Genomic DNA, 10,052 nt, shown 5'->3' with positions numbered 1-10,052 from the left:
GAGATTTTCTAAAGACACTTATTTTCTCAACCTCAAGTACAATTAGACTGCCAACAATCTCATGTCCAGAATTTCATCTGCTGATTCTATGGATAATTGGCCTTTTAGGCCATTATTTATTTTTACTAAGACCCTTTACACTATTTTTAAACCCCAGCTGCTGCAGATGAAAACAAATACAACAAAATCACAATAAAATCTTTTGTGTGCGGAGGTGCTGGAATCTGGATGAGCAAAGGAGGAGGTTCCTGGCTGCTCACCGAGAAGCGCCTCAGCAACGGCCACCCCTCCACGGCTGTCAGCAGCACGGACTTAAAGTCGTGTACATTTTGAATGGATAAGAAAAAAACTGGAATCCACCAAATTAAAAAAAATATATATCCCAAGCAAACTGCACTAAACATTTATCACTAACCTGAGTTTTAGGTTAGGACAGGACTCTTCTTTGAGTGAACTGATTCCCTATCAGAGTCTTTGCATTTTATTCTCAATTTCACTTTTAGACCTGAACCGAGTCAACGTCTCATAAAGATCATATATTCCTTTCTGGCCCATCTCTTAAAACAAGTGCTCTGCCCCTCCCAAAGAACTGAGAATAACTCATAAAGGCTTTCCTCTCCAGAAGCAGAACAGTCAAAAGCGTGATTAGGTTAAGTGGCTTCATCTTCCTCAGGTCAAACCCAAGGTTTATTTTCCCTATGAACAGGGTGTGCTTTATTTGATAAAACGACTCAAAATCAGCTTATGGAAAAGTTAAAAATGTAGTTTACTGAAAGATATGTATCTTTACAAAGAGTAATAGCAAACAATCCCATCTAGAAGTTTAAATAAATGTAGATGATTTTAAAACTAACTATATATAAAGCTGAAGTCACTGCCTTGGATAATTTACACACTGCATCCAATATTTTATATAGGACATTCATTCTTAAGGCAGAAAAATTGAATCTGACATGTAATGACTTGGCTCTTACATCCAAGGGTCAAACTGGGAGTAGACGTGAACAGACAGATTCCTTGCTAATGAGGACATACCTGGGGTGACAACTTCATTTTTAGAGTAGGTCATGTAAGACACATACATTTGGGAGAACAGAAAAAGATGGAAGTCTAAGACACATAAATATGTGTTTTCCACATGAGGTCAATGAGACTAGGCTTTCTATTATGAGGTGAAACTACTCCCATAACAAACTAATAGTCTTTCTGGTAGGGAACATAAAATGCTTAAAATATCCAAGTATTCACTTTTTCAGAAAGTGTTCGTTTAGACTCTAGTTTTCAAGATGTAGTATAAAAGTAGCCTGAACAGTTAAAAGCAGTTGAATGTCAACTCACACTGCTACTCAGAAGGCTACCACTTAGGATACTCCTGCCCCATGTACAAAATCCTGTGCAGGGAGGATACTGATACATACTAAAATAAAAATGAAGCCCCCCCAGTGCATGTGCAAAAACACTTGTTGCCAGCAAGAATATCTTTAACGAAAAACATCTTACTTACAGAATCAGAGGCATCAAAGCCAGACTGACACAAGAGTGCACCACCCCCTGGAGGTGGACGGATATTTGGGATGAAAGCAACCGTTCAGCGGGGACCCTGGGCGATGTGCTACTTGGAGAGGAAGGCGCGCTGGAGCACCGCGGGCGCCTCTCACGCAGACCAAGGTCCTGAGCCCCCAGGGCTGTGTGCTCCTTCACTCAGTGCATCCTGGTGCCCAAAGGGGGACAAGAACAAAGACAAACCTGAAAGACAGTTCTCAGGCAGGTCATGGTGCCTCTAACTGCATGAGTACCTTCCTCTGTGCCTATCACGTGTGCCGTAGCTCGGGCAAGGGTCAGAAGTGTACAAAGATTACCTGCCTAAGTTCTGAAGACATGATTTTCTTCTTTCATGGTGGCAGGAGTCCATGCAAGATTTGTAAACAGTGATACAAAATACTGTAAACATAACTTAACAGAGCTTGTATAAAACAGAAGAAGTAAATCCAAATTTACAAGTGGGTAAAAAAAACAGAGGGCAGCTTCATACAAAGTTCTCCCTCCTGCGCCAAGTGATTTCTTTTTTTTGTTTTGTTTTTGATTACAAATATAATCCTGAGCTGAAAAACTGGGATTTGGGGGAGAGCCATCTTTGCATACAAAATATCCAAAGGACGTTTATTCTTTTACTTTTCTCTAGTGATAGTCAACTGCCACAGACAGTCCTGAATGTGTGACTTTGGAGACAGTTATAGTTTGGTGTGGCGCCCAGGTCTGGAGCCTGCGGTGGTGCTGGCCATGGAAGCTGAGGCTGCAGCGTCCTCTGCCTCCTCCAGTTCGTCCTGGAGCTCCTGGCTGACGCTGGACTGCAGGGCTGCGGGCGTGAGCCACTCCTTTGGGAGGCAACTCTGTAGAAAAGGTATACAGGAGCTGAAGTAGGCAAGCCGATTGATCCAGCGAGGAATCTCTTTCCCACAGAGAATCTACAAAGGAGAAGGAGCGTAGCATTAGGTGAGAGATTGAGGTTATCTGGTCCGCTGCCAAGGAGTGGAGGGTCAGGGAGGCAGGCGGATCCGCAGAAAAGCCACTGCTCCATATCCTTTGGTGCTGTTACCTCCAGCCTTTGATGACAAGCCGGTCCCTAACTCAGAGGCCTGGGTCTCCCTATGGTCAGCTCTGTCCCTTCCTTTCTGAAGAACTTTGTTAAGCTGCTTATTTTTTACATCTATAAAATCAAGCTAATTCCATTTGGTTCCTTTCTTTACTGTCTGGAGATGCTTGTAGAAGTATTTTGAACACAGAAGAAAAGATGTGTGAAAGAAAATATTATTCAAGTAACAGGAGCTCCAGGCAGTTCTCATCCTTATCCTTAGAACTTGTTTGTAAAGTAATTAGCCTCCAACTAACAAAAATAAATGGAAAAAAAAAAAAAAGAACTTGTAAGCCTCATCTTTTTCCAACTGCAAATGGTATGAACTAGGTCTTTTATAATACTAACTTTATTACCCTCCTTTCCTTCCACAGTCGAAACTGGGCTTAACTAGGCCATGCTTTCTTGTCCCTGTGGTGGTGTTGCTTCCAATCATGTCAAAGATTATAATCATTATAATTATGATCCAGAAGTGAAGTATCAGCTAGTTTAGCTTCATTGGTTTCAAAGTATCTTATGTCCAAAAATTAGCTAAAATGTAAATAAGCTGGCACCTGTAATCAAGCAATGTGACATTTTAGCCCTATGCCTTAATGGCTTCATTTAAACACTATGTTTCTGTCTTAACTACAAAGCTAGAGGGTGGTCTCACTGGGGGGAAAGTAGAAAGTTTTGATCATTTTTGATTACACTGCCTGGAAGCCGTGAGAGGCAGACAGTACTTAAACATACTTGAAGAATGTGCATGAAGTAGATCTGGGGGAAAGCTGAGCAATGACCTTGTATTATTCCATTCCTATCTGCTTATTCTAAAAAACACAGGCAAACAAGTATTCCATTACATTTTACACCCAAGACATAATTAGGGGGATTTGTATATTTGAAGGTCATCACAGAAGTGGTGACTAGGAATAGTTAGGTTAATGTAACAAGCCATTGTTGACTATCCAAGTGGTTTTCTTCATTCTCCTTCCTAAATCCTGATTTTATTTCTCCATGTATGAATGTACTTCACGGGAAGCTGACTTCATCTCAACATCCAGGGCTGGCTAGATTAACCTAAAACAGAGTTCTGTAAGCTAAAGCCACCTGTTTTTAGAAATAAAAATTTTACTGCAACACAGCCATGCCCCTTCACTTTTTTAAGGCCTATGCTTCTTGGGCTACCATGGCAGAGACAGAGTAGAATCCAGGAATAGTAGTCCACAGGCCTAAAATATTTACTATGTGGCTCTTTCAGAAAATGTGTGCAGATCCTCAGTCAAGCCAATGTCTTTTATTAACCTTTGAGTCAAGATTCATAAGTAGGTCATTTAGCACTGTAACTTGAATTCTTAAAATGAAATAAACTGAAGATAATAGGGTATCTGTGATACTTGCTTTATTTTATTTTTTGGATCCTTGTTTTAATTATGTGTACATATCTAGATCATGATATAAAATATATTTCTTACTGTGAAAAGTGATAAAAAAATATTTGATTCATATAACAAAATTACTTTTGCATTTAAGCATGAATTTGGTAATCTCTCTTACTAAGAATTTACTGAAAAGAGGTATGCACAGGGTTATTGATTACAGCACTGTTTGTAATAGCCAAAGACTAAAAATAACCCAAATGTCATTAATAGGAAACTGACATTTTGGCACATCCAAACAAGGAGGATCATTCAGCTGTTACAGAATAAACTCCATGCTATAATGTTAAGTGAAAAAAAAAAAAGTAGAGAAAAGTGTGTATAGGATGCTCCCCAAATATAATGGTGGATAGGCAGAGTAAATTATCCACATTCCCGTTCTAAAAGGGAGAACATGGAAGGCAGGAAGGAATTATTAGTCCTAAGCAATTTCAAAATCTGACTGGGCAACCTCCATTAGGTTACAAGGCTTGGGACTAATCCTCTGTGGTCCTCAGTTCTGTTGTCTGGGCCCACGAAATCATCCTTTTTCACAAGCCTGTTTCCTGCCTATAGAATCCAAGAGTCATCTTTCATTTTATCCTTTCTCTGTCCCTTTTATTTCAAGCTGGCAGTGTTTCTACTAACATAACAACCTCAAAAATGTTGAGTCTCCTGTGTACATCATGGGATTCACTCCACGAGCTATGAGGTTCCTCTACAGATCTCTCCTGGAAGATTCCATTTCTATCCCTGATTTCTCAAGATGGTTGAAAGGATCCAGGAGTTGAATCTTTAATCTCTTCAGCAGCAGCAAGTTACCCAGTCACACCCTTGGGCCTTCTCTCTACAATATGCTTTCCTAACAGAAAAGCCCCTACTTTTACCATCTTTTCCACCCGGACAGGCTGAACAATTCCAAATCATTAAGTTCTGACTCCTCTGTCGCTTAACTTTTCTTTCTTCATTTTATCTTTCTTTGTTCATTTCTTTTTTTTCCTTTGTGCTTAAGCAGAAAGAATACCTTGAACACTTTGCTTGGAAATGTCATCAGCTAAATATTCAAGTTTAATGTTTATAGTTCTGCTTTCCACAAAACTGCTGGACAAAATTCAGTGAAGCTTCCTGTCACTATATAACAAAGATTTCCTTTCCTCTAGTTTCCAATAACATGTTCCTTATTTCCTTCTGAGCCCTCACCAGCAGCACCTTTAATATCTATATATTCAATATTTCTAATAAGTTTGTTCAAGGTAATCCAGGTTTTTTCTATCAAACTCATTATTGCTCCAGCCTTTACCAATCACCTAATTCTAAAACCAACTGCACACTGGTAAAGGTATTGTTAGAGTGGTGGCCGTCTCTAGGCACCAACATCTGTACTGGTTCCCCGGGGCAACGTGAACAAACTATCAGAAACTCAATGGCTGAAACAACCCACTTTTTTCTCTTACAGTTCTAGAGGCCAAGAAAGAAGGGTGGAGGGGAGTGGATACTGAGAAGTTAGAAAGCTATGAACACATTTTGTTTTTTCTTTCTCCCACATTTGACTGTGGAACTATGAAAAGACTTTATAAACACAAAATTAAACAAAAAAGCACCCCCCAACCAAAAAGAGGATCAATGAAACAAGGACCCTGTGTAGCAAACTAGTGGCATAACCACACAAGAAAAAAAATTATTTCAACTAACTATAAAACACTGTTACTTTTATTGAGCGATACTATAAAAATAGAACTGCAAAAAACTTCTACTTTTCAGTAGTCATATTGTTGGTGGCAGAGGTTATACTACTCCTCTAAGGTTGCTTTAGGTATAGAGGGATTAAGATGAATGGGTAATTATGTTATTGTTGAGAAACGGGATTTTATACCTGGCATGGCAAAGTACAGATATACTATTGATAAGGTTAAGTAAAAATCCTATAGCCTGAATTTTAAGTTGAAACACCACTGCTACTGTTAAGTCACTTCAGCTGTGTCCGACTCTGTGTGACCCCATCCCTGGGATTCTCCAGGCAAGAACACTGGAGTGGGTTGCCATTTCCTTCTCCAATGCACAAAAGTGAAAAGTGAAAGTGAAGTTGCTCAGTCAAGTCCCACTCTTCACAACCCCATGGACTGCAGCCTACCAGGCTCCTCCGTCCATGGGATTTTCCAGGCAAGAGTACTGGAGTGGGGTGCCATTGCCTTCTCTGAGAAACGAATCTGTAAAAAAAAAGTCCTAAAAAAAAAAAAAAAAAAGTCCTAGCTCTGTCTACTGCAGGAAAAAAAAAAAAAATCTAGAAACTATCACCAACGCACTAGCAAGGAGCAACCCTAATGCCCAGATTAAGATTTCTAAATATTTACTAGAAGGAAACAGTTCTGAGGTAGGAAATACATAGATGAGCCTGGAATATTTCATTATACCAAAAACCAAGAAGGCTACTAAAGATGAACGAGGTCAGGGTGGGATGAACTGGGACTGACGTATATACGCTACTATGTACACAGCAGGTAACTAGTGGGACCTACCGTATAGCACAGAGTACACGACTCAATGCTCTGTGGTGACCTAGACGGGAACGAAACCCAGAGAGGGGATGTGTACACGTGTAGCTGACTCACTTCACTGTACAGCAGACACTAACATACGTTGTAAAGCAACTAAACTCCAATAAAAATTTTTTTAAAAATTAGCATATGAAAAGACTCAGAAGCTGACTTAAAGAGAATCCCATTGATAAAAAACAGGACAAGGACAGTAACTGCACTGAACTGAAATATATCGATTATTTTAAAATCTGGGGCGGGGGGAGGGGTGGAAATCTATAGTTATACTACATTCTGAAAAGATCTGTTACCTTTGGAGAATGATAGGGAACTCTATCAGGCAAATCGGGATGATTTGTTGAGGGGACTCACTAGACTTGGCATATAGCTGTATTCACAGCTATGATTTATTATGGTAAAAAAAAATACAAAATTAGCAAGAAAAAAGGCACAGGGCAAAGTCCAGAGGAAATCAGGCACAAGCTTTCAAAGGTCCTCTTCATCGTGGAGTCACATGGGAGAAGCAGCTGTGGCAACACACGTGGAATGTTTACTTCTAGGGGAGCACGAGAGACCTAACATCCAGGTTATATAGGCCTGGTCACACAGGCCCCGTCCCTAGCACGCACTTAAAACTGTGGACTCCCAGAACCAAAGCAGGGCTTTAGCATAAGGCGCACCGTCACGCAGACAGTTCAGGCACATGAGCCCTTAACCTGCGGGAGTCTGGGGCAGGTGGGACCCTCCCGAAAACCAAGTTCTCAGAGGCAGCCAAGGATGACTCTGCATGCAGGCGTTTTTAAGGACAGCAGTCTCCGGGCTGCTTTGTTAACTTTTCTGGCACCGTTCACCCCTCAGCCAAGCTGTCACAGCAGAAATGATCAAAGGACCCCCTGCAGCACTGAGCCCAACTTGAAGTGCTGAGCTCAGCTGCACTCTTGAGGGGTGCCAGACTTAGCCAGTTGAAAGAAACTCCATGAAACCATCAAAGTTTAAGTTTCAGTATAAGCTTTCTTCATCTGGTCTAAGGTATCCATTTAGGAACTGCACAATGCTGGCCAGTAAGCTGAAGCCGACCTGAAAGCTTTTCAGGGCTGAAGCAATGTCAGGATAGTCAGGGTGTGCCCAGAAGAAGGAAAACACCAGAGGGTACCACTAGAAGCTAAGCTTACGATGTCAGGGCACTCTAAGCAGGGCAAACATTAGTCAGGCAGCACAGGGTTAACAAGGCCCTCAAGGGGTTTCTCACTGTGGGGAGCACCATGGGCCTGCTACAGACAGAGCATCTGTATCCCCTCGAAATTTCATGGCAACTGTAACCCTCACTGTGCTGGTATTTGGGGGTGGGGCCTCTGGGAGGTAATCAGGTCAGGAGCGGTGTAAGCAGCCTTACAGAAGAGATGGGGGAGCTTCTGCACTGCTTCTGCCTGCTGAGGACACAGAGAGAAGGCGGCCTGGAGGCCAGGAAGCAGGCCTTTCGCCAGGCCCTGAAGTCAGCCAGCTCCTTGACTTGGGACTTCCAAGCCTCCAGAACTGGGAGAAATAAATTCTTATTGTTTACAAGCCACCAGTCTACAATATTTTGTCGCAGCAGCCCAAATGGACAGGGCCCTCTGCTCCAGGGTTTCTAATCTAGTCTGAAAAATGAGCTGCATCTTGGTTTCAGAGGAACAGCCTGAAGGCACTCAGTTCCAAGCAGTTCTGTCTGTCTGTCCACGACACGAGGTTATCAGCCTCGTGAGTGTGGGAGACATCTGCTCATGTTCGGTGCGGGGAGGGCAGGAGCGAGGGCCACGCTCCGCTCTCCCTGATCCAATGCTGTCACTGTGATCACAAGCTCAGCGGCCTGTCTGAACTCAAGGTGCCTGCAGCAGCTGAGGCAGGCAGAATGAAAAGTTCTTCCTCAGGGAGAGGGAAAAGATTATTAATGGCTTCACCCATCCTGGCCTCCTCAGGGGCCAGGGTTTTCTTTGGTTGCTGCTGTTGTTACAAAATCAGTATGTCACATTCAGCAATCGTAAGTTGATATTAAAAAAAGAATACCCTACTCTCCCCCAGACCTTTTGTTTGGATTTGGAAGGGAAGTATATATGAGAAACAGAAGAGTTTTCAGAGGAAACATTTTTATATAATTTAACCAGCTAGATGCATTACATTAGCAATCAGTCAGGATTAAATTCTGAATTTCCAGAAAATTTCAAAATGGGTTTATGTAGCCAACCCCTCCTTTCCTCCTGGTCATTTATCTAGAGAATGGTCTAGAAAAGATCCCTCTGATTCTGGGGATGGCTGCATGTGGTAATCAAGCTACCTTACTCAGGTGGGTGCTCCAGGAGACAGGGTGGAGAAAAGCAGAGTTAGGTGAGCCCTGCGTTGCTGCAAACTGCAATGAATTCTGATACTCACCCCTGATACTCATGAAGGGGCCTGCACCGAAACAGCCCCAAGATGGGGCTGAGAGTAAGTTCTGTTAGGGGTGGTCACAGGGCGGAGGGGTCACAGGCCTGGCGATGTGCTCTCCCCTAACCTGCAGCTTTTGGCAATAATCACCAAGTCAGGAATGCAACGTCTCTGTCTGAGAAATACAGAGCTGGTCAGCAGCTCAATTTCAGATGGTCCCGATGGAGGACAAGCCCCTTTCTGGGGACACCTCCAACACGCTTCAGTCAACATCCATGGCGTGTATGTTACAAACACGCCACTGGTCCTCAGAAAACAACTGGAGAGGGACAGCGACAGTGTGCGTAGCCCTGTTTGAAAGCTCTGCTGTGGAAGCCAGGAGGGCAGTGAAAGGGCCAGCTAGCTAAGCAGCTCTGCAGAGAAGGTCACTGAAACTGCAGCCCATATTCTCCTTTACAGATTTCACCGTTCCTGTGGTACTCGAAGTGGCCACTGTGACCATCTGCTAAGTGTCAGAAAGCTGGGAAGCGGTTTCAAGTGCGATTTAATTCTCCAGACCTTATTTTATAATCTTTTAACTTTCTTCCCTCCATTTTCTTTTTTAAGGTCCTTTAATTTGGATCTACTTTAGGTTTTCTGCTTGGCACCCAAGAACTGGGAAGGCAGTAAGTACCTGTGTGATGACTGGCAGAGTAAAATTTCTAGATAGGAGAAATGAATCACTTACTAATAAGTAAGAGCCAGAAAAAAGTTCAAGTTGGCAACTAAAAGTTAGGAAAAGAGGAATCCTATTGGCTAAGAAGTGGAAGTCACTTAGGCATTACTTTTTTATAATTTTTTTCCCCCAATCCCCTTGGCATTAATTTAAGTGAAAATATAAAGCTGTAATAAAATAAATTAGAATAAGAAGCGACTCATTATTGTGCTCACTCTACACACTTGCTAGATCATGACTAGAATTATAATTTAAAACTGTGCTGACTCTGAATGAACTTATGGTTGGGAGTTGGAGAGGGGGAGGATAGTAAAGGAGTTTGGGATGGACATGTACACACTGCTGTATTTAAAATGGATAATCAACAAGGTCCT

The 10,052-nt window shown here is 42.2% G+C and overlaps 1 protein-coding gene across 1 annotated transcript in view; it reads right to left on the bottom strand.

Moving 5' to 3' along the window:
• Positions 1-747: 747 nt before the first annotated feature.
• DESI2 (desumoylating isopeptidase 2) overlaps positions 748-10,052 on the bottom strand; it is a 43,392-nt gene continuing 34,087 nt past the window's right edge. Inside the window, exon 5 of the mRNA XM_043485337.1 lies at positions 748-2,465. Within this exon, the coding sequence (XP_043341272.1) occupies positions 2,232-2,465 (234 nt within the window). The 3' untranslated portion in view covers positions 748-2,231. The remainder of the gene's footprint in view (positions 2,466-10,052) is intronic.

Source organism: Cervus canadensis, chromosome 13, assembly GCF_019320065.1.
Source record: "Cervus canadensis isolate Bull #8, Minnesota chromosome 13, ASM1932006v1, whole genome shotgun sequence".
Lineage (NCBI taxonomy): Eukaryota > Metazoa > Chordata > Mammalia > Artiodactyla > Cervidae > Cervus > Cervus canadensis.
The sequence above is the reverse complement of the archived record's forward strand: the minus strand, read 5'-3'. Positions and strand labels throughout refer to the sequence as shown.